Consider the following 23,938-nt stretch of genomic DNA (forward strand, 5'->3'; position numbering starts at 1 on the left):
TTGTTCTCTACAAACATAATACTTTAATGTTGAGTTACAAATGTTATGTCTATTTACATAAAGTAGGCCTATACATATGTACAAGCAACATCATTTACAAAATGATGATAAAATAAATTACAAAAAGAGTAACTGTAGACCTTTACATGTTTAAATATAGTGTGTGTGTGTGTGTGTGTGTATGTGTGTGTAGTCTGTTTTCACATTAAAAGATCATGTGTGATAGCATAATTAGTAAGCATTTGGTGGCTAATTTAGGTTCATTGATTAATGTTTTTTGCTCAAAGTCTGCTGAGGTTTGTTATTGTCAGCTGAGGCAATTTTGTGCAGTTTCATATCCTGATGAATTCTGAATATCTCACATCAAAGAAGGTAGGGCCTACTGGAAAAACGTCTTGATTTACAAATTACACTACAGGCAATGTCATGAAAATGCTTTAAAAACCCTTATCAAATTGGACATGCCATTTCTTTTACATAATCATGACTGATCTCACAGGATATTGCACAATTTATATAAAGTGGAGCGATACTTGGCCTTGAAAACCACACAGTCTGCAGTCACTGCTTCAAACAAGCACAGAGCTTTGCCATTGGCTGCTGTGTCTGTGCTGGTCTGTTATCAGCCCCATTTGGTGCATGTTTACAGGCTCTCACGGAAGACCAGTGTGTGCAAAAACATGTGCAAAACACATAAACAATTAACAAGAATGATGAGTCCTCCTTTTCTACTGAAAAAAAAGGTTGAGCGTGTGAAAAAGTCCATGACGCATTTGCTCAGAGTGTGTTCACACTGACTTCAACACCCACCTTTGTTGGTGAAATAACAAAATAACCAAATTTCACCCTTCCCGTCTGTGGTCATGAAAGCAACGGGCTATTTGGCTAGAAATGTTTATGACTATTTGATTCCCACTTACAAGGGCAGGGCAGTCTATGAACACTAGAGGTGTTTTGAAGTGCACAGACAGAACCAACAGCTAGAGGGCCCTGATGAGCCATTTGTTACATTTGACAGAGAGTGTACTAACGTGTACCGAATTAGACTTGAGGAATCTACCTTTAAACTGAAACAGGAAATGTTAGATATGAAGAATAGCTTTTGAAAACTAGGTCTTCAAACCACTAAATGACAAAAGCATACCTAACCAGACGAAAAAGGACTGATATGCACCTGAAATGAATCATACCACATGCTAAGTACAGGTACCACTGAATCATCAATATTAGTGTCATATGGATTGAGCAATGGATGAGAGAGAGAGGTGTTATCATACAATATTGCTATACCAGTATTGATAGATTAGTACATTACAGCACAGTATGGTTCAGCTATTGCCCCATAGTCCCTCATATCACTCCAAGCACCCAGCCATTTTTGAATGACTATGAACTGACTTGTGTTTCAGCTTTCTGTGAGGATAAAGATGATTTCTTTACACATGATCAGCCTGTGTTCTTCAAAGATTGTTGCATGTGAAAAGGGAAGTTATTTCTTAAACGGTAGTCCATCAGAATGGCGTGACAAGGCTGGCGGTTCCAGTGTCTACGGTTCTGGTGTCTTCACCACCTCCATGAAGTGACCAGCAGAGGTGTCCACTGTCCACTCTGTCCCGTTGTCTTTTTGTCAATGAATGATGCCAGCAAATGTGTTAATAGGCAGCGACAGGCGCTTGTTTATGTACTTGCTAAGGCCAGCCTCAATGTCGTCTGCGACATTAAACTTTGACCTCATTGTCTTTTGAAGGCAGTATCCCGGATCAAGACAGGGAGCAATCTCAATACTGTGAATAAACAACAAACAAACAAAACAATTATACAAAATTAAGTTTTCAAATTCAATTCAAATATGTCTTCTTGTCACAAATAATGAACACGATATGTGTATGACAGATGTTTAATAGATACGGTCTACATCTGAGAGTAATAGTTCCTTGTGATCTTACCTTTGAACATCTTTAAAAGTCCTGCGTGAGTCATTGTCCAGGCAAACAGTGAATGTTGTTCTTTCTAGAGACCTGATTCTTATGTCACAGGTCCAAATCTTTGGTTCCTGTCAATGTAACACACAAATTGTGGTGTTCAGTCAGCATAAACATTCTGACACACAACATGGATAAAAGACACTGAATGTGAATTGACTTACCAAGCTACTTTTGGGTTTCATGTCAGTAAAGCTAACAGTAAGACAGTTGAAATCTGAAAAGAACAAAAGCATGAATAAGTATGTGGTTTGCAGCCCAAAATTACTTATTTCAAAATGAACTTATTTCAAAATGAACACTGCAAATTATCCAGTAGTATCCAGTTGCTAAATACCATCAGCAATCATTATTTTTACAGTTTAGTCCACCAAGTGTGCATTTGAGTACAAGAAGGCAGCTAAAAGTCAAGGCACATTCAAATGGGCAAGATATCATCCACAATACCATCATGCAATCATTGAGTGAATGTAGCAGTGCGGATAATGGATGTGGCACAGTGCCTATTATGAGGCCTTACCCTCGGTTTCATTTGGGGGAATGGCGCAGATCTGAACCCCAGATGCCCTCAGTGACAGGCTTTTGTCAACCTCCCTGTTGCTTAGCGACACCTGTGAGAATGGTGACACAAGGTCAACGATAACAATTGAGAAGCAAATCTAGCATGATACGGGACACAGGGACACAGGAGCCAGTGATCCAGTAATTCTGTGGCTTAGACTGGCTGACCACACACCTGTGGGTCCTCACTCTGAGTGGCACTGGTCATCACCGCTTGGACACAGTGTGTAAGTGGAGCACCGGCCACCTAAATGTTGCCTACTGTGGAATTTAGCGCTGGCATATGACTTTATTCTTATAGTGTTGAAATTGTGTCTTAGATTTGGTAGTGATGATTTGTATTGATTTGATCAGTTTCATGAGAATGATAATGTTGGAAATGATTGAATTGACATGATACCTGTTCTAAGTAAAGTAAAGTAATCCTTTCTATTCCCGTGCTCCTATAGCAGCTCTGGAGTAGCCTAGCACAGGCCATTCCATCCACAAGATATGATCTTTCCATTGGGTACACTGTCTGTGTTATTTAGCGCAAAATAATGATCAGAGTTATTTTGGCCGGTGTGGTTTCTCAGGCCATATCTAAGGCAAATGTAGTCTTCAAAGCTTGCTTTAAGGGTTTATAGATCGGAGGCTTACTTTCAGCAAAATGTTAACCTGTAAGTTGCATAATGTGAGCAATATAATTTCATCTATTATAGTGATATCAAGTTCTTGTTTTCTTGTTTGTTGTTTAGCATGAGTCACCTTTCTGTAGTTGACTGAGATGGCGGCACCATAGACTTCCGGAGAATTCCTCTTCTGTCTCATGGACATGTCTGAGTGGAGCATACAGGGTAAACATTAGAGCCACACACAATGGGTCAACACCAAGCAATCAGACTGTGGAGTGGCCAATCAAGACCAAATATAAACAAACAAACATGCACTATGACACACACATGCATGCACGCACACACGCACGCACACGCACACACACACACACACACACACACACACACACACACACACACACACACACACACACATTGACAGACAGACAGACACACACACACACACACAACCACACACACACACACACACACACACACACACACACAGATAATTGCATTCCCCCTCCTAATGTACCTTTCATAGAGGCTTGGAGGGCTTTAAAATCAGGGAAGTCCAGCTCCAGATGAGAGAGGAACACTTCCTCTACTGGCTCTTTTGTGAGGTTAGAAAATGAGATCTGTGAGGAGGAAGCACATACCAATCACCACTTTCAGCTTACTGATGCCACCTCAGGGGGAATCCATAGAGCACTGAGGGACGGTTATAAAATGACCCTATCCTGCAGTTACATCAGACACTATTCTATACATCTAGATCGACTGTGCCCTGCTCAGCTCAACAGAGCCCATCCCAGTCAATGACAGTGACTCATGAAAACACTGAGGCTTTTTCTCCACTGGAATTGTACACCACAGTAGACAAATGCTATACGCAATCTCAGTAAAGATGGGTTTCATACAAAGTACTAAAGAAATGGAAAATGTGAGAGAATTTAGTCAAGATCACTGTTATGCTTTCAGATGCTGTGTGAACATTCCCATTGCTAAGACTCTCTTGGTGGAACAAAGAGACACCGCCTACACAGACACTTACAGTCCAATGGAAAGAGTGGAAACAATGGAAACCGTGACTTTAAATACTTAATGAACTTAGTGCCCACTACACAAAACAACAAAAAACATTATATACACTATTTCATTATATACATTTTTACACTATTTCTTTATTTTCCTTTTTTGATGGCACCCTTTATCTTCAGCAATACATCTGGTTAAAATCAAAAGGTCTATTGTTATGCGCTGCATATACAGCTCTGGAAAAAATGAAGAGACCACTGCACATTTTTCTGATGTCATCCTGTGGTTGCTGAGTGACATTCAAATGAGTTGACCAAATTTGCAGTGGTCTCTTAATTTTGAATAGGGCCGTCAACTCATTAGAATGTCACTCAGCGACTAGGATGATATGAGTAAAATGTGCAGTGGTTAATTTTTTCCAGAGCTGTATATACATATATGGAGAGGAAAATGACAGCTCTTTTGAATTCCTATAGGACACGCATTCTGCTTGGTTGTGTTGAGGACAGATTCACTACCTTGATGTAATAGATGGTGAAGTAGACCGGCTGCAGTGCAGTGCGCACATAGTAAGAGATGACATCAGAGAGGAAGGGGTTGGGCTCACATGTCATGCCAGGGCTGGAATGCTACATGGGGTCAAAGGTCACACGGAAGAGATCATTGTAGCAGCACATTCACAATATAGGAATACACATTCATAACTGCAAACAGGTTGTGTGCATGATAATCTCAACTAATCCCACTTGCAAAAATGATATATGACCATACTGTAGAGTCAGTCTGCTTGTGAAATGAACTTTGAGGCACTTTGAGGCAGTTTTTACAATTGTTGGCATTCAACATAGTTCCACTGGTCAGACACTAGCTCTGTTGTTTAACATAGTTCCACTGGTCAGACACCCATAGCTCTGTCATTCAACACAGACTGACGGTAGCTGATCCTGAGTGTTGTTGTTTACAGAAGGCCACAACTCATTTCCTTTTCCTCCCTCTTTTTAAGATACGTTCATAAAGTTTCCCATCATGGAAGGGAAGTTTCTCTTCCCTTCCATGATGAAAACATTCACAAAGGGATGTGTCTGATGGAGCAGGGCACCAGAGAAACAGATCTCCAATAATCTTCATTCAGTTTGTTTTTTTCCAGGCGTTAACTCAGTGGTGCGTGTGTGTGATCATGTCTACATGCAGGATAAGTAACATTTAACTGCTGCTAGCACTGACTATAATTTGGCTATTTAAAGCACATGAGCAGTTGTAGTGCATACCGTTTTGGCAAGCTTGGGAATCATGTGGCCCAGACTGGTTATGTTGCACTCGTACCACGGATCTACCATACCCAAGTAGGACGCCAGGGAGCAAGGGCTGCTCGCCACGCTTGAGGTATTCTCCTGAGGGGAGATCAAGAAATAGACACAGACTATGAGACAAACACTATCAATGCTGAACTGAAGATGACACACCTTTTGTCATTTCTTATTTCTTATCTGATGCCTCACTAGGGGCAGCTACCGGGCGATGCACACGATTTGAGGATCTGAGTGGATCTGTTGAACACCACGTGAAAGTCTTACTTTGGCTGGGGAGCTGGTCTGGTCAGAAACAGGGATGTAGTAAATCTGCAGGTTGATTTTGGCTGTGAGGAACTGCCTTCTCGCTTCCCTTTTCCTGGCAAACAGAAGCAGAAGGCCATTATGGAGGAACCGCAATTAGATCACCAGAAGCCCTCAAGTGACCTCCGAGGGCTGTTAGAAAGACCAAAAGAGCTGATGCGATTTGTGCATGGCATGAAATCTGTGCCCACACACACGCGCGCACAAACAGATTTGTCCACTTCCTTTATTTAAATTGTAAAAATACAGTAAAAGCTTGTGTGCACATGTTCCACATTATCTGGTTCATTTAACAGATAATCTTCTACAAAGCTACTTCAAAGTAAAAAAGTGGTAATCTACTTTTTACAAGGTAATCTCAATTTAGGATGAAGTGCCTTGATCAAGTGCACAACAGTGGAAACCCAGAATTATCCCCACATCTGGTGGCTGCATGCTAGCCCAGCTCCTTAGCCATTGCACTCATTCCACCCCTAATGCAGTATACAGTAAGCAGACACACACTGAGGCCAGGAACAAACTAAACCAAAGCAGTGTGAGTGTTCACCTGAACCAGTAGTAAGCCCTGGCCATCCTGCCCAGCACCCTGTCGTCCCCCATCATGACGATGCGGGCGGTGAACTGGCGCTGCTGCTGCTTGGGGAAGGGCATGGCGCTGGTGCCCGCGCGTCTCTGCAGCATGCCCGCCCCGCTGCCCGCGGCGCCCCACACGCACGCGCCCGTCTCCTCCAACGCGTCCTGCATCAGCGCCACGCTGTCCGTCACCGAGGGCTTGACCTTCATGCCCCCGCGCCGAGACAGCCGCCCCGACGAGGGTGCCACCTGCTCCGTCGCCTCAGGCAGGTCGCGCTCGATGCCGCTGTCGGTGGATATGACGGAGTGGCGAGGCATCTCGGGGTCCAGGTCAGTCGACAGGTCGGCCATGAAGTCCTCCGGGAAGGAGAAGGGCTCACAGAAGGAGTTGGAGCGGATGAACTTGGCCAGCTCTCGCCCTGTCACGCACAGCAATGCAAGAAAGAGGAAATGAAAAAAGGGCTGTCAACAACTCTTAAACCACACAATAAATGATTCAACAGCACAAAAGTCAAGTACAACATAAATAATAGCAAGATGGGGGGGGGGGGGGGGGCAAATATATCAATGTCACTGAGCTCCTTATGAAACTATATCCACCTAAATGTTGAGTGAAGAGAGTGAACTTTAAGCCACTAACAATAATAATCAATACAACAAATGAAAATGTCCAAAAATGAGCCAGTGTCCAGTAGGGACATAGGAGACGTGTAATAATAAGGACTGTCTGAATGAGCCAGTGTCCAATAGAGCCGTGTAATACAGTAATAAGGACTGTCTGAATGCAGGCCCACTCACAGAGTTCCTCCTCCTCACTCCAAATGTGGAAGCTCATCTCCGGATTGGGAAGCGGAACGTCACACGGCGAGCTGTGGGACAATGGAGCTAAAAGAGAGGGAAAGAAGCCCAACCCGTCACAATGACACCAAAAACAAACGCCAGCATCCTGTGCATGACAAAGAGCATGAAAGGAGTCCGCAGGGACTGGAGGATGCATTGGCTGAGGCACAAACTGTCTGGAGCAAATAGAACTGGGAGAAATACAGCTTTCCTCGGGGGATCCCTGAATCTGAAATGTATTTCAGAAATAGAATACAATTTTTAACTGGAAGTGAAATACCATCCATTTAAAAAAAAAAAAAAAACATAATGAAATGTATTGATAGAGGACAGTGAAGAGTGGCGTTTGGGAAATGACCAGGTCAGACTCAAACCCGGGTCCCTGAAGGCACCTGGACACAAGGTGGCACGGTGCGACAGTGCCCCCCAAATACCCCCCAGTGCCCCCCAAATACCTCCCAGTGCCCCCCAAATACCCCCCAGTGCCCCCCAAATACCACCCAGATACCACCCAGTGCCCCCCAAATACCCCCCAGTGCCCCCCAAATACCCCCCAGTACCCCCTAAATCTTTGACACAAAAAAGAAAGAGATAGAAAATAGTTCCCTTATACGTTTAGTGCAACTTCATCTTTAAAACAACCCAAATCAAATTGTTTTGCTCAACAAATTAATGAGTACTTCGGCCAAAAAAAGGCCTTCCCCTGCCACCCCCCCCCCCCCCCCCCCCCCACCCTCCCTGGCCACATGTCCACCTGCCATTACCTTGGTCAACTGAGGACCTGAGGATCTCAGTGTAGAGTGTCTGCAGCCTGTCGGTCAGCTGGGAGCGCTCACTCCGACTGGCCTCCGCACTGTGCTCCATCGCCGACAGCACTTCCTGGAAGTACGGTTCAACATCCTGTAATGACTGACCCTAAACACACACACACACACACACACACACACACACACACACACACACACACACACACACACATAGAAAGACAGAGATAAATACAAAGGTAAAAACTGAGTGATAAATAGATAAAAAAAAACAGGTGACAGTCCATCCGGGTCGGGGACAACAGCAGCTGGACGCTCCAGTGGGCATCCTGTTGAGGCGTCTCTGGTAATGACGATGCACTGATGATAAACTCCACACACTCAGAGCACTCTTTACACCCGGGGGGAGGAGCAGGTCTCGCTCTGACTGCTACTGACTTCTCATCTCATTCAGAATCTTTGCGGTGCGTACTGGCTAACACTTTGGAGTGTGGCAGACTGCTCCTGTCACTGAGTGTGATTACTGTGGTAGATTACACCCTAATGCAGTAAATGACTAGCTGACTCAATCAGAAACAGTATCAGTACTCATTAGCCAATGTACTGCGCTCAGCAGACGCAAATGAAAAAGCTGAGAAATGGTGATAACAGCCATTAAAAACAATAACAGCCATTAAAGCCCTGCATTAATTCAACTGAATAAATGAATCCAGTGGATCAGGGCTCAACATTGACTTTTAAAAGTGGCTAAAAGTGGATTTATGAGGTTTTGGTTGCCAATGCCAACCAAATCTTGTTGCCTATACTAAGAGAACTTGAGAATCTAAGAACTTGAGTCGTCTGGAAACAGTTTAAAAGACCAAAAAGAGAAACAGAACTTGCAGTGCAAGTTAAATGCCAAAGCTGAACTCTATGCGCATGGCCCCTGTAGTATCTGAGCCTCCTACACACAGCCTCGACTGCGAGGGTCCCAGCTGCCGCACCCCAGCTGTGAGAAATGAACACGCTTTACTGTAAACTGCAACCACGGGAACCACAGAGGACCAGCAATCTCGAGAAAGAGGTCGGACCAGCGACCCACCCACGCACACACCACAACACATGATATTACATGAGATGTAAGACGCAGGAGACACAACCTTTCTTGGCAAGAGTCCTGACATTTTTAAATCAGATTAAGATTAAGATTAGATTGATCCTCACAAATGTTACAATCCACAGCGATAAACCACATCGAAAACAAACACGCATTTCGCAAGCTCTGAAGAGTACAAATGTGTCAGGGCTGCCCCGCAGATGAAGTGTCATGAAGGCTAGTGGTCAATAGTTGTTGTTCCCAAGAATCACTTTCAAGAAAGAACACAGGCGTGCGGACTTGACCGTGGGCGGCATGAACTGACCTGAAGGGCGTGAGCCAGCGCAGCGGCCTGGCACCGGTCCTCCCCGAGCGCTGCCTGGAGGCTGTGCTGCACGGCCGAGCGCATGAGGCCCAGTGGGCTCTGGAAGCCCTGGCCCGACTCGATGTCCACCCTCAGCACCTTCGCCAGGGAGCCCGCGAGCACGGCAGGGTCAGCGAACACAAACACCCTGAGGGAGAAGCAGGACGGACACAGGGGCGGTTACCACGGGGACGGTGACTCAGTGGCCGCCACCACAGGGCTGACTCACGCTTGTACTCAGCGACTTTTAGCGCTCATGGCCAAGGCCACACAAGAGGCAAGTCAGGAAGCACTGCAGCACTGCATTGTTTATGCTATATATAAACCCATACCCCCCCCTCCACACACACACACACACACACACACACACACACATATTCAGACCCCCCCCCCACACACACACACACACACACACAAAACTATTCATGGCCTGAATTTAAAACTTTTAAAACTTTAATGCATCACTCACTTCTCCTGAAGAGGATAGCTGTCATTCTTCAGGCTGTGTTCTGAAACCAGCAGTCTTTGGTATAGAACACCTGTTAGGACAAAGCAAAGATGTTAAAGCTGTTTGGTTGACTTAGTGGACTTAGTGGTTGACTTGTGTGTGTGTGTGTGTATGGGGGGGGGGGGGGGGGTGCGTACCTGGGGTCCCCCGCTCCATCTTCATCTGTCTGGAGTAGGTGAGGCCCACGGTGCAGTATGGTTGAGGCAGTGTCAGCAGCCTCTTACAGAAGTCATACATTCTCTTATAGAGGTCGTCAGGAATGAACGGGGTCTGGAAACCACACACACATATGAGCACACACACACACACACACACACACACAGAGAGAGAGAGATGATTTCAGAACAAGATGCAGTTACAGCAAGGCCATTAATCAGTGGAAACATGACGATGGAACAGCACAGCTAACTCTTACAGTCAGTGTAGGCACAAACACACGCGCACACACACACACACACGCGCGCGCACACACACACGGGCACACACACACACACACACACACACACACACACACACACACACACACACACACACACACACACACACACACAGATGATTTCAGAACAAGATGCATTTACAGCAAGGCCATTAATCAGTGGAAACATGACGACGGAACAGCGCAGCTTATTCTTACAGTCTGTGTAGGCACAAACACACGCGCGCGCGCGCACACACACACACACACACACACTCACACACACGCACACCAAACAGTGGGTAAATATCAGTCACAGAAACGTTCCATCTTGACCAGGAAATGCAGGTGTGAGGTGTGCGTATGAAATGAAACCACTTGTGTGTCATTTGGAGCAAGGTGCAGAGCCTTCACCAGCCTGAGAGGAGCGCTGCGCATGAGCGGAGTCATCGTGCGGACTTTAGTGGAGTGTGTGTGTGCTGTACCTGTATGATGGCATACTGTAGATCAGACTTTAGTGGAGTGTGTGTGTGCTGTACCTGTATGGTGGCGTAGATCAGGGTATGCAGCAGGGGGATGATGTGCAGCTTGCAGTCCAACCTCTCTGCCTAGAGACACAACATGTTTGGAGACACGTCAGGAAATGTGCTCCCCCTGTGCACCCACCAAGTCATCTACCCCTTCTGTACACCAACTACAGGTTGGGATCTCATGCTTTTAATTAAATATCAATTCATAATATCAATTGTCAGCCTACTGTTGCTATTCTCTGTTAATAACAGAGATTGAGATTTTGTTCCAAAGTGGCTGATGAATAACTATTGTTATTTGTCCACATTTAGATTCATTCATTTCAAGGACACTTTTACTCACAAAGCTCCCATTAGAGAATCCAACATACAGTACAACATCACACATTAGAACAATCAACATCAACACCATGTACACAGCATTCAAAATACTCAACTGTCTGGAAAATATGATGTATGCATAAGACATATTGAACAAATGTAACATATTTAACATACAATTTATTTAAATAAAAGTTGTTGTTGTTGTGGTTGTTTTCTGAGGCCTACAATTCATGCATGTTGTTGACTCACTTTTTCTAGTTCCTTGATGACCACCTTGACTAAAATCAGGTTGTACTGTGGGTTTTTCTGAACCTTTTTGTGAAGAGTCCATCTCAGCATCCCTGTGAAAGCAAACAAGCCAAACACATGAGCAATGTCACACGTGCTCACACACACTGCTGCCCAGTCAGCATGGACTATTTCACTGATAAATCACGATGGACACCGAAAGCTGGAAGTAATATGAGAAGTTTGTAAAAGCTAAATTGCTGTGAACGTCAAAAAGTGACTGAGTCATATCCTCATGTGCTCTGGGCTTATAAGGGCATATTTATAGTTGCAGATAAAGAGCCCAACACCAAATTCTGCATGTGTGCAGCAGATCTGATAAATCTCCCTATCTCATTTCACACTTGACCAATGACTGATACTGCTATGTTTAGTAGATGCAGACTCAGGAAGGAAGCCTAACTAGAAAACAAACATGTTATGATGGCGAGACTAAAATAAACATGGATGACTTGCAGATGTCCTCCGAAGACCTCCTGCTCCTCATGTGGGTGTGGAGGTGAGTATGGTGTGGAGGTGGAGGTGAGTATGGTGTGGAGGTGGAGGTGAGTATGGTGTGGAGGTGGAGGTGAGTATGGTGTGCAGGTGGAGGTGAGTATGGTGTGGAGGTGGAGGTGAGTATGGTGTGCAGGTGGAGGTGAGTATGGTGTGGAGGTGAGTATGGTGTGGAGGTGAGTATGGTGTGGAGGTGGAGGTGAGTATGGTGTGGAGGTGAGTATGGTGTGGAGGTGGAGGTGAGTATGGTGTGGAGGTGGAGGTGAGTATGGTGTGCAGGTGGAGGTGAGTATGGTGTGGAGGTGGAGGTGAGTATGGTGTGCAGGTGGAGGTGAGTATGGTGTGGAGGTGAGTATGGTGTGGAGGTGGAGGTGAGTATGGTGTGGAGGTGGAGGTGAGTATGGTGTGCAGGTGGAGGTGAGTATGGTGTGGAGGTGAGTATGGTGTGGAGGTGGAGGTGAGTATGGTGTGCAGGTGGAGGTGAGTATGGTGTGGAGGTGGAGGTGAGTATGGTGTGGAGGTGGAGGCCGTACCTTTGTGTACCCGCGCGGTGGAATGTCGGCTGTCCAGCTCTCGGAGCACAGCCTGCAAACTGCGATAGATGTCTGACTCTGGTGCAGCAGTGGAGACACCAGCATCTGCAACAAGGAGGCACCATTTACCTTCACTCTCAATGGCACTACTCCATATGGTGACATGGGATACAGTGGACATTACCTTCACTCTCAATGGCACTACACCATAATGGTGATATCTAATACAGTTAGTAGTGGACATTACCTTCACTCTCAATGGCACTACACCATATGGTGACATGGGATACAGTCAGTAGTGGACATTTCAATTTCAATTTCAGAAGTAGACAGTTCAAATCTTAGCTTTAAAGGTTTAGTGATTTGCAAGCCTCATCAGTTGCTAATGTCAACAACACAGCAGGAACTTAGTGGTAGGTCTGACGTTCAGCTAGCGGAGCTAATCATTCATTTCATATGTACACTGAACAACGATGTCGCCTCTTAACCATCCAGTTATTCTTTAATCTACTCATTGCAACCAAGAATCCAGATATAACCAAATGGGCAACATGCTGGTGCTGTGACTGCTGAGGTGGAGCTGAGAGTGGTGTAGTTACCTGTGACTGCTGAGGTGGAGCTGAGAGTGGAGTAGTTACCTGTGGGCTCCATGCTGCTGCCCTGGCTATTAGGAACATCCCAGAGGGCCATGCTGCTACTGGGGCTCTGTCATTGTCAAGTGGCGTGGGCCTACTGTACACTCCTGCGCAGGGAAACAGAAGAACAGAAGGCTGAAGAGCGCTTAGGATGTATCATGGTCCTAGAAATGTGGATCCTACAAGCAGGTGCTCATCGATGTTTCATGAATGTGCAGATGAGAGGAGTGAAGAGGAGCACGTTCCTGAGATGGTCGTACGTTTACACCTCTCATTTCTCAGTAGGATTTAGAGTGGCCCTGAAATCACTTTCACAAACTTTCACAAATGGTTTTGCTATCAGCATTATGCAAACATGGCAAATACACAAACGCGCGCAAACACACACACACACACACACACACACACACACACACACACATACACACACACACACACACACACACACACACACACACACACACACACACACACACGTATCTCCTACCATTAGGACGTGACCAGGACAACGCTATGCCAACATAAGACAACGGTATGCCAACATAACTCTAGTGGCACATTAACTTTTCCTCATACAAAAACACCTGAACCACTGATTAAACAGAAACCACTTCCCATGCCGGTAAAAAACCTCTTTATCTCAGTTTGTAGATAACACAAGCTGTCAGCTTCACGTGGTTGGGGTGAGCATATTCAACAACCTAGCTTAAACACTGGCATGAAAAGTCAAACTGAAAATAGCCACATCTGTGGGAGGCTCTGACGCTCCACAAGAGAAAAGAAATATGCTACAAAACCAAATGAATCACAACCACAAGAACCTCTGGTAGAAAAACAATTTTAAAAGGGATTGTCTGAAAAAACACCGGGAAAAAAATAAAGTGTGATTTTTAAAAAGTTCCACAAGAGTTTCCAATATTTGCCCAGCTGAAAGCGAAACGCCTATTACTTAAATCATACAGACAAAACACATCACATAGAATGATCTGCTGACTCCTCCACAGCAAGATCCAAACAAAAACACAGAATGCCAGCACGCGTACGCTGTCATCTGCACACCTGTTACTGTGAACAGCACTCATACAGTCTGGTGTCGGCCATTAACACCAGCCAAACCTGCCAGGGCCATTCAAAGTGTGAATGAGCTTGACAGATTACAGGAACACCACAAAACTAATACCCAGGAAAGAGCTGAAACTAGTTGTGGCTTTAAAACCGCGAGTGAACATGCTGAGCGAAGCGACTTTCCCAGCGGCTCAGTTTCTCCCTGACTCAGGCCATGAATGGACACACATTCAGGCTCCAACGCAGCCGGCCAGCTCCCAGAGGCCCCTGGGAGAAAAAAAAAAAAAAAAAGGACGAGCCTCTCCGTCTCGTGGAGCCCTCTCACCTGCAGGGATCTTCGCCTCGCTCGCGCACTCAGGGCACCTGCCGTCACGCAGGCCGCACGTGGATCCGACAAGCACGGGTGTGTGTGAGAGAGAGAGAGAGGCGTCGCACGGGAGCTCCAGCTGCTGCCTCTACCTCCTCTATCTGCTGCTGCTGCTGCGGTCACTGCAGTGGCCAACGCTGTTCTCAGAGCTCAGAACTCTACTCACACACCGCTGCCGTGCTCGAGGGGGAGGTGAGCGCATGAGTGTGGGAGAGAGAGAGAGGTAGAGAGAGAAAGAGAGACAGAGAAAGAGAAAGAGAGAGAGAGAGAGAGAGAGAGAGAGCGAGGGGGGCAGCTCAGGGGGAGGAAGTACAGCTGTCATCATCAACTTTCACTAATGATAAAAATAAAATACATTTGGCTGGAGAAGTTATCTATAAGTTATGGGTCATCTTATGGGCCCTATGGGTCATCTTATGGGCCCTCCTATGTCTCTCAGTGACCCTCAGATCACCTCTCCTGTCCACCTACAGATGCAGAGGGGGTGGAATTATTTTGGGAGTGGGGGTGGGTGGGGGAGATTTCAACTCCTAATCGCAGCACGAAGATTTAACATAGAGGGTTATCACCAGCACAGCTTGGGCAGTGGAGCAGAGGTGCACAGAGCCCCGACCGCATGCTTCCTGTTGCTCAGCTCGCACTCAATCAGCCTGCGCTGCCGAGCAACAGGACCTGACACACTTCCTGCCGCCTGAATGAGTAGGCGTTCCACGCGTGTGTGTGTTTGTTTGTGTGTGTGTGTGTGTGTTTGTGTGTGTGTGTGCTGGCGGATATATTTAGCCCGGGCCCTGAGGTAGGACGACAGCTAAATGTGTGCAGCAGCAACCAAAATAGATTTGATGGGTTGTCAAAACGGTCCGTTCGAGACATCTGTGAGTTTGTGCAACTGGGGCCTGATGTTTGCAAAAGAAGCTTGATAAAAAAATTACCTCCTTCCTCCTGTGAGGAATGTTAAGGGTGAGGCGGTGAATGTGTGTGTGTGTGTGTGTGTGTGTGTGTGTGTGTGTGTAAGGTGTGTATGTAGACGACATGTGAATGTTCTGGTGTGAAATGATCTAAGCTTGGAGAGTTTGCTAAGGTCTGCCCACAGAGTTTCCAGGAGTTTCACACCACCCCACCATCCACTGTGGCTCCATCAGCCACAAATGGGTCCATTCACAACTCAACAGCCTCATACACCACAGGGTGTCATATCAGACACATGCTGTCCACAGAATGATCAAGCAGCTACTTTTCTATTCTGCTGTTCAATAACTGTTCAATAACACCAAACTAAATTGCAACAGTGAACTATCTACACTGGCAATTGTAACTGTAAATAAATGACCCACATTGATGAGTGGAATGGACTGGATGATGTTTTTATGAGGGTTGATGCTGTTGGATATAGAGACTGAGGCTGTTGCCACTTAAAGGTGTAAGTGTTGTTGGGTAATGTTACTTCTGTTGACGTTCAAAGAAAACAGAGAGTTAGCTCGTGACTCCCTCCCACTCCCTCCAGTGCAACTGAAACTGTCCTGAATGCGCAACTCATCGGTGATCGGCTGGAACAGTTTGTTATGTTTCATGGTCCAGGCTGGACTGGGCTATTTTTGCTGCAATTTTGCTGGGCTGTCCACAGAGACCACGCTTTTTTTACAGTGTAAGATGTAGGGTCTGGGGACTCACCATTCGCAGTGCTCAGTCCGAGGGGCGGGATAATCGGTTGTCTTTCAAATTCCCTCTACACGCAATAGGATAGCGCTACAACTCATGAGTCCAATGCGTTTTCCCACCAGCAGAGTGAGTTGGCTAGTTCCAACTTCTGCCAACTTAAAAAAAGCTTAACTCATGTCACGCTGTTCGCCAACAGCAACATCCATCTTCTTTGTTTTCAAGTAGCTGGGAATTCACGCCGAACCGTTGCAACTCTGCCATCAATCATTATGTTAAGCCCGCCTACTGACTCTATACAAAATGTGATTGGCCTTATCGAAGTTTAATTTTTCCAGCTCGCAAGCCAACGGAGAGTTTCCAGACTACCCTGGCAGCGTCTAGATTTCTAGGCTAGGGACAGGCTGCTGGCGGATGGTGAGGAGATGTTTGCTGTATGTGACCGTTTCGTTTTTTAGCTTAGAAACCGCGTACCATCGCTTAGAGCACCTTCTAGCAAACCATCATTAGATGAGGGCCAACAATGTGATGATCTAATCGTTAAGGTGCCAATGTGGAAAGATGAGAACATCAGAGAGGAGGATCCAGTCTCTCTGCTCTGTAAGCTCTGAGGGTTACTGCAGGAGCACCAGCACTCTTCAGTCCTGCTTGCTTGTTTGGAGGAGCATGAGTAACGTCCTTGCCCTATTTGGCTGCTCCATGGTGGTGGAGAGTGGAAATGCAAATGTGACAAGGAGGACAACCGGGTCTAAATCGGTGAGGAGAGAGACAGAGCGCCGTGCCAAGAGGTGGCTGTGTAAACTTGCCCTGCCTGTCATCTGGAGAGAGAGAGAGAGGGAGAGAGAGGGGGAGAGAGGGAGAGAGTGAGAGGGAGAGAGAGAGGGAGAGACGGAGAGAGAGAGGGAGGGAGAGAGAGAGAGAGAGGCGTCTCTGTGCCAGGCCAGGCCAGGCCTGGCGGTGAGACTGGAGTCCTGCCTGTGAATAACGTGGCCCTGGCACAAATTGCATTTCACCATGTTGGGTATGTTATTTATAGTTTAGGAGTTACTTTTTGCAGTGTTATGTAACTATATAGTTCATGAGATGTTCCAGCAATTGAAAAATATGCTAAACTTATCCAATTAGGAAAATAAATATGTTTTACTACATGTATTTATCCTTGCGTGTCTTATGCAGCCAAATGATGAAAGGGATTACTATTTTTGACTTCCAGCTGAAACACTGTGAAGGACACAGAGTGACTCAATGAGGTGAAAACAGCAGGGACGGCCTGTTGCCTCCGGCTCGACTACAAGGGCCTCAAAAAACAGGAAGCCGTTCAGTGGCGGCATCTCAAAGAGGCTGTGGAAGAGTGTGAGTAGTGGAAATCCCCAGTGTGGGGACACTGTCTACCTCCTGTCCTTAACTTCACTAAGATGCAGGTCGCAAGACTGGGGAAAGAACCCTCAGAGCTGCGAGTATGTGTGAAAAAGTGACGTGCCATCTCCAGAACTATTATCAAATAAGGGTAAACACACACACTCCGGGAAATCAGGGGGAGGACACCCAAAGAATGAAAAGAGAAACACAGAGGTTTGCAAAAACATCTTACAATGCCTACAAAAAGAATAATAGCTTTGTACAAAAAGTGCACAAACCGCTAAAGGTCGCAGCCAATGCAGTTGAACATTAATGGTATAAATTTCACAGAATGCCTAAACAAAACACAGGTATCTGTTTCAACGGCAACTCAAAGACTGAGAAGGAGTACGGGGAGAATATCAATCAACAAGACTTCCTGTATTTACAGCTGCACAATGTGCGGAAGTTCTTTTTGGACCCCTGTGCGCCCAGAGTTCTGGCCGTCTACCTGCTCTGAGCAGGGGGGCAGGGAGAGTCTGGGGGTTGAGGTGTGTGTGTGTGGGGGGGCGGGATTGCTTCCTCTATCACCATCCTGACTGGACACAATGGAGTGAGCGGCAGGTTTGCACGAGCGCCTCACACACATGGACGATGCATCAGGGCCGGGTCAGCAGGAAGTGGAGGGCGAGGGCCCCAGGACCGGAGTGTGAAGTGGGTCAGTGGCCCGGGGAAAGGGTCATCTGACGGAGCCTCCTCTGCCCCTGCAGCCGTTGGGGCTTGGGTGACTGGCAGTTGGTTAACTAAATTGATTTAGGTTTATCTGATTCACAATAAGCAGGTTTCCATCCAACTTCCATCCAATGCATATTGTGACTTGACACTGCCTTCTTCGCCCCTGCAGCCGTTGGGGTTTGGATGACTGGCAGTTAACGACCGGGATGCCTTTTTATTGTTTGTTTTGTTGTTTCTTTCTGATGATTTCATTTAAGGCGTTATCTATCAGCATCCCTCTTGGTTCACACCACTTATCAAATAGGTCATCTGTGTGCCGCATGAATCTCTTTGAATTCTTTGGTGAAAATATAAAACTAATTCAAAAACTAGAAGAGGGTTGAGAGTAATGCTCTTCCCTTTTCCCATTCTGTCTGCTGGATGTGACATGACGCTGATGGTGCTGCTTGGTGGTCAGCTTGAGGAAGTCCCACAGCGCAGAATAAGCACAGTGACAGCCTTAGTCATGAAAATGAGGTACTCTTTGGGCAATTCCTCAATCTGTCCATAAACGCATGTGTTCCCATAGCAGCACTCTGGCTTCCTCACCTGACTCGGTGACAGGACAACACTAATGTTCATCCCTCTCAGTGGCTGCGCTCAGATTTATGACTGCTGCAGTAAAAATGACACATGAGCTGGACAAGTATGACCCAAATAAAAATCACCCTGGCTGTACTGCACAGACCTGATGAAGTACAAACCATCTCTGCTATGAGGTTATAGTTTTCTAATAAGTGAATACATCTTTCTGGCTAATATTGATAATGTTCAATAACATGACACATGACACAAAGACTAAATACAATGTAAGTCCATTTCCAGCCTGTAACCATAACAACAACATAGGCTACATTGTTTTCAGAATACTGTATGCCCTGTTAAAGTCAGTAGTATGTACCCGGCTGACATCAGTTTCTCTTCCTTCTACACAGTGCCAGGCATGAGGAGCAATATATATCAAGCAAATGTAATTACATCTGTACAAATGGCTAGGTCAGTCTTTTTGTCTTCTCTACAATTTCATCACTAGCATTCTCAGCAGTAGAAATTATGTCTTAATAGATTTGTTGTTACACCTTGTATACAATTTGTTATACAACCCACAAGTTCTCATTAAAAAAAAAACAGTCTTAAAAAAGATTCAGTGCTGTGGTCGCAGAGTTCTTTCACTCTGAGAGTAAAATTAGAGTTAGCCTTTCCCAGATTTTTTCGACGTTCTCTTGGCAAAGGTGTTGTTATGCAGGAGAACTGTATTGGACGACGGCAGAAGACGTGATGCAGTCTGGTCGGAACAGGACGTACCTTGTGCGTCAAGGAAGACCACGGCCCCAGACACTTGGCAGGCCAGAAGCTTGGGCTCAGTGGAGAAGACACACACAGGACCTGGCAGCCACCGCATGGTGGCAAAATAATCATTCCTTGGGCTTGAGCTCACTACTCTATACATGACACATCTAACCACTGTCTTAAGACTTCTTTGGCCTGTCTGCTTTAATGGCATGGACTCTGGATTTATTTATTTTGTGGTCAGATTAAATTCAATGTGGCTACAATCTGATCCATGTTGTTAATTTGCTTCTGTTTCTTCATTGGCTCAAGAACAAGTGGCATCAGTCACACAGCAACAAAAAGAATCTGTAGCATACCAAAGTTGTCAATGGCAACTAGACCTTAAGTAAAAATATTTACAAGTAGACCATTGCATCATTTAGTTGTCTGACAGTTCCTGCAACTAATGCCACACTTGAGGTCATGCCACAAAACCAGCGGTGCTATTTTTGACGCAGGCATGGCGTAGTCACACAAATTCAAGAAATATTCTGAGCAGCAGTCCATCTTATTCTTGTTCTTTTAACAAGTGTCTGGTAAATTTCAAAGCTTCCCAAAAAAGACCTTTCTTAGCGGTCACCAAAACTCAAGGGCGGACTGTGGCAACACCTGATGAGAAAGGATGCCTTGTTTTTGTCTTGACCTCATAAATTCATATAAATATTATCTTAAGCACTACAAGATTCTGACACTGACATTGTTAGTACAACAGTATTATTTGTTTGAACTGAAAAAGTCCTTCCTGTCATTGGGGGTCTGTGTTTGAGCTTGCATGATACAGATGAACTATTTTCAGTGAAAAGGAGTAAAAATAGAAGCATTGTTCTTCCTCCATTCAGGTATGACTTGAAAAGCATCGATGGTAAATAATATTTATAATATAACATAATATAATTTTAGAATAAAACAGTATATGCTGACATGCATACAATTCTGAAATAACGGTATATTATCTTCTTAGTATGATTCCATCCATCTGTAGCCTATCATTAAAACAAATGAGCAGTATTAGCCCTGGAGAACAATTATCAGAGGTGTGGTCAGAAATGAATAATTAATCAGTGTTTTCTATTTTAGAATCATCATCACCATCATTAGTCTACGGTAGTAGCAGGCCTACCTGTGTTTGAATTAATATTGTATGCATACAATTTGTGCTAGTGTGGAATATTTCGGACATGCTGATGAAAGGTTGCTAATATGTAGGCTACTTGATGTAGGCTTACATGTGTGTTGATGCCTAATATCTGGATAAAAAAAACAGAGCTGAAGTCAAACTTCATAGCCAAGGCAGCAAATAGACGACAACAGCATGAACCCTGAGCCCTTGACTGAGCCTTCAATCGTTCAGTCATGCATGCACCAGAGTGTGAATGGAAACAATGGGCGCAGCTATGGCCACCGGTATGTTGCTTTATTCATTGTATCATTTCTCAGAGTTGACTCGAAACAATCTGACAAGAATGCACGCGGCACGGGGCTCGCTGAGGCAGAAGAACGGTGCGTCAGGACTGCACAGGCGCTGATCATCGCGTGCACTGTCTACATCGCAAAGAGTTTATGTGAATATCAGCCTATATCAGTCTACTCATTATTCCTTTAAATTATACAGGCATCTGAAGTGCACGATTGAGCAATGTATAGCATACAGGTCCATGGCCGTCTAGTCCCTAATGTGCCTTTGTTTTTTCCAAATGAATGGAAACTTCTGAACAAACCAATAACAATCCGCGAGATGCTGATGTGTCAGTATATGGTGATAACCACAGCACATGCCAAATACTTAGGCTACTTTGGACAACAATACACTATGCTACGCTAGCCTATATTTTGACCAACTGTGATCACCCCAAAAGTTTAACTATGGCTATGCACGCTCACAACAGTTAGGCTACCGGAACTACAGTATGATATAAGTTGATTTTTTTATGAGCCGGAATCGACCAAACAAGACAAAATAGGCAAAGGATGATTAGCAGATACAATGTATAGAGGAAATCAATCTTACCTGTTCGTGAACAACATAAACTTCAACACAGTTAGTCAGGCTATCAGTTCCTCCTTGTCAAAGTCAGAAGTCAGTTCTGGCGATGTAGACTGCACTGCGCCGTTAACTGATTGGCAACGCCTACAAGCATGCCGCTATAAACTGTTTTGTTTGTCTATTGCCATCTCTGACCACTAGGCTTTCAAGTAGCTTATTGTAGTCGAGTTCATTTAGTTGCCTTATTCAGGGATTGTCCATTATTGTCCAAGAGTGAGTGATGCCACATTAACAATGTAACTGTGTAAATGTAAAAATGTAATCTTAACAATGTAAGAGTAGGTTGTTTTGTAACACACTGGGGTAAATAATTAACTAACTGATATTATAATGTACCATCCCCTTTGATGGAGCCTGTGGCATCACTGGTTGAAGCATTTTCTTTGTGTGAATGATCCTTCATCCTTGTTGTGTGACATTAAAGGCATGATGCCTCATGCTCTCTTGTGACGCCCAAATGACCTGTCCCATCCTAGAGCTCTATGAGGCCTCCATTCAGACAGGCCCTCGGCCTAAAGCGACTGTGGTCATCTGAGATGTGAGGAGGAAGGTCAGTATGGTCAGATGACCAAAAGTGGCGTCATTTAATGACCCATGTGCTCCAAGTCGTTAGAATGGTCCTATTTTTAAATTCCAGACAGTCGGGAGCTGATGTTCGATAACATTAGCGACTGTTTCATGCTGTATTTGTGCCTTAAAACGTGGCATGGTTATATACACAAACTCACCACACATGAATGAAAGTATATTTTGATTCCTTCTAATGTTGTCATCAGTTGACTCCATTTAACTGTGTCTGTGATTGAATGATACCGTCCAGTTGTGGCCACAGCAAATGAATGCGCTGATGAAGTGAATGCTTAGTAAATTCCAAGGAATATGGCGAGAAACAGCGTGTGCTCTCTGCAGTGACAAAGGTGCTAATTATGCTTCCTTGCTGCATGTGTCCCTCTGTTTTATAACTACAGTTAAAGACATATGGTGGTACTCTTAAAACAAGACTGATGCTCTATCTGATGCTATCTTATAGTGACACATTATTACACCAGAGGTATTATCTGTATAATTTGCTGTCCTACACTGGCTGCCGGTGTGTGAGACAGGCCTATGTGTTGCTTATAGCTGCTGAAAACTCTCTCATCACAATAGAAAGTCTACAGAATAACAGCCATTTCTTTTAACCATGTAGTTCAGCGGTTCTCAAAGGGTGGGGCGGGCCCCATTAGAGATGACAAGTGGGGCCCATGAACAGGAGGATTTTTTTTTTGTGCCTATCTTTAATAATGTCTGTCTTTTTTGACAAGGAAGATCATAGATTCAAAACAAAATAGCCACACACAAACATAGGAGTCATAGGCAGACCAACATATGAAGTATAACAATAAATTAGAATCAGCAGATTGAGACGGGAAATGAAACCAACATGCGAAAATAATATTTTAACATTACCATTTTGCCAGGGTAATGGGCTCAGGTGGGGCTTGAAAATTCCCCACTTCCAAAGTGGGGAATGATGGAAAAAGTTTGAGAACTACTGATGTAGTTTAACAGAAATGCTTTGGGAAATCAAGGAACACATTGTGGATGTCTCCACTAGGTGTTGACCAACACTCTGACGTAAGTTGTGATGTAGCTGGGGCTTTTGCCCGATGAATCCTTGGTAAGCAAACCGGTAGCGTACGGTCAAGGTAAGTAATGTGGATTAAGTAGACCATTATGCATAATGTGCATAATGTATTATAGATACATTATGCTCACTTTAGATGGATAATGTCACACTGTTATGTCATCCCCACGTGCCACCGTAATGATTAGGAGAAGTGGCATCACCACGTGAGTTTAACCACAGAGTGTGATTTTGGTTTACAAAGCCTAAAAAGGGGATTGCCATCAAGGGAAGCAAATGCAACAGCTATCCTTTGGCAAAACATGACATAACTGAGAGGGCTAACATTAAAAAGAAACAACCACTGACTCATATCAGGTGATAGGTGCCAGTGCCAAGGCAGTAGTAATTTGGAGAGATTGTTTTACTCTCGTAAGAATTATACATATCACCTTCAGTAAAAAGGTCACTTAGAAATGACTAGTATCCTTGAAAATGATCCTAGAAATGACTACTGTAGTGTCCTTGTCCACAGTCCCTCCACTGACTTACCCCCCTAACCTGAAACACTATGTACTTATTTTTTGCAAAGGCTGCAGCTGTTTGTGTCCAGGCAGAATGATCAAAA

The 23,938-nt window shown here is 44.9% G+C and overlaps 1 protein-coding gene across 3 annotated transcripts; it reads right to left on the minus strand.

Annotated features, from left to right (window-relative positions):
* Nucleotides 1–3: 3 nt before the first annotated feature.
* LOC121719371 (phosphoinositide 3-kinase regulatory subunit 6) lies at nucleotides 4–21,770 on the minus strand. 3 transcript variants are annotated; one of them, XM_042104885.1, is made up of 20 exons: nucleotides 21,669–21,770; nucleotides 13,096–13,238; nucleotides 12,497–12,601; nucleotides 11,430–11,521; nucleotides 10,866–10,934; nucleotides 10,049–10,181; nucleotides 9,873–9,942; nucleotides 9,365–9,551; nucleotides 7,965–8,115; nucleotides 7,159–7,245; nucleotides 6,335–6,779; nucleotides 5,749–5,842; nucleotides 5,443–5,565; nucleotides 4,693–4,803; nucleotides 3,672–3,774; nucleotides 3,291–3,361; nucleotides 2,503–2,593; nucleotides 2,147–2,199; nucleotides 1,947–2,053; nucleotides 4–1,784 (listed from the first exon to the last, which is right to left on the minus strand). In XM_042104885.1, the coding sequence occupies exons 2-20, from the start codon at nucleotides 13,184–13,186 to the stop codon at nucleotides 1,628–1,630; spliced, it is 2,340 nt and encodes a 779-aa protein (XP_041960819.1). In that variant the 5' UTR covers nucleotides 13,187–13,238; nucleotides 21,669–21,770; the 3' UTR covers nucleotides 4–1,627. The 3 variants fall into 3 exon arrangements, with proteins under 3 accessions (XP_041960819.1, XP_041960820.1, XP_041960818.1); XM_042104886.1 differs by lacking the exon at nucleotides 21,669–21,770 and adding an exon at nucleotides 14,522–14,659 and having other exon boundaries at nucleotides 13,135–13,238; XM_042104884.1 differs by lacking the exon at nucleotides 21,669–21,770 and adding an exon at nucleotides 14,522–14,659.
* Between the last annotated feature and the right edge of the window lie 2,168 nt (nucleotides 21,771–23,938).

Source organism: Alosa sapidissima, chromosome 9 (assembly GCF_018492685.1).
Source record: "Alosa sapidissima isolate fAloSap1 chromosome 9, fAloSap1.pri, whole genome shotgun sequence".
Lineage (NCBI taxonomy): Eukaryota > Metazoa > Chordata > Actinopteri > Clupeiformes > Clupeidae > Alosa > Alosa sapidissima.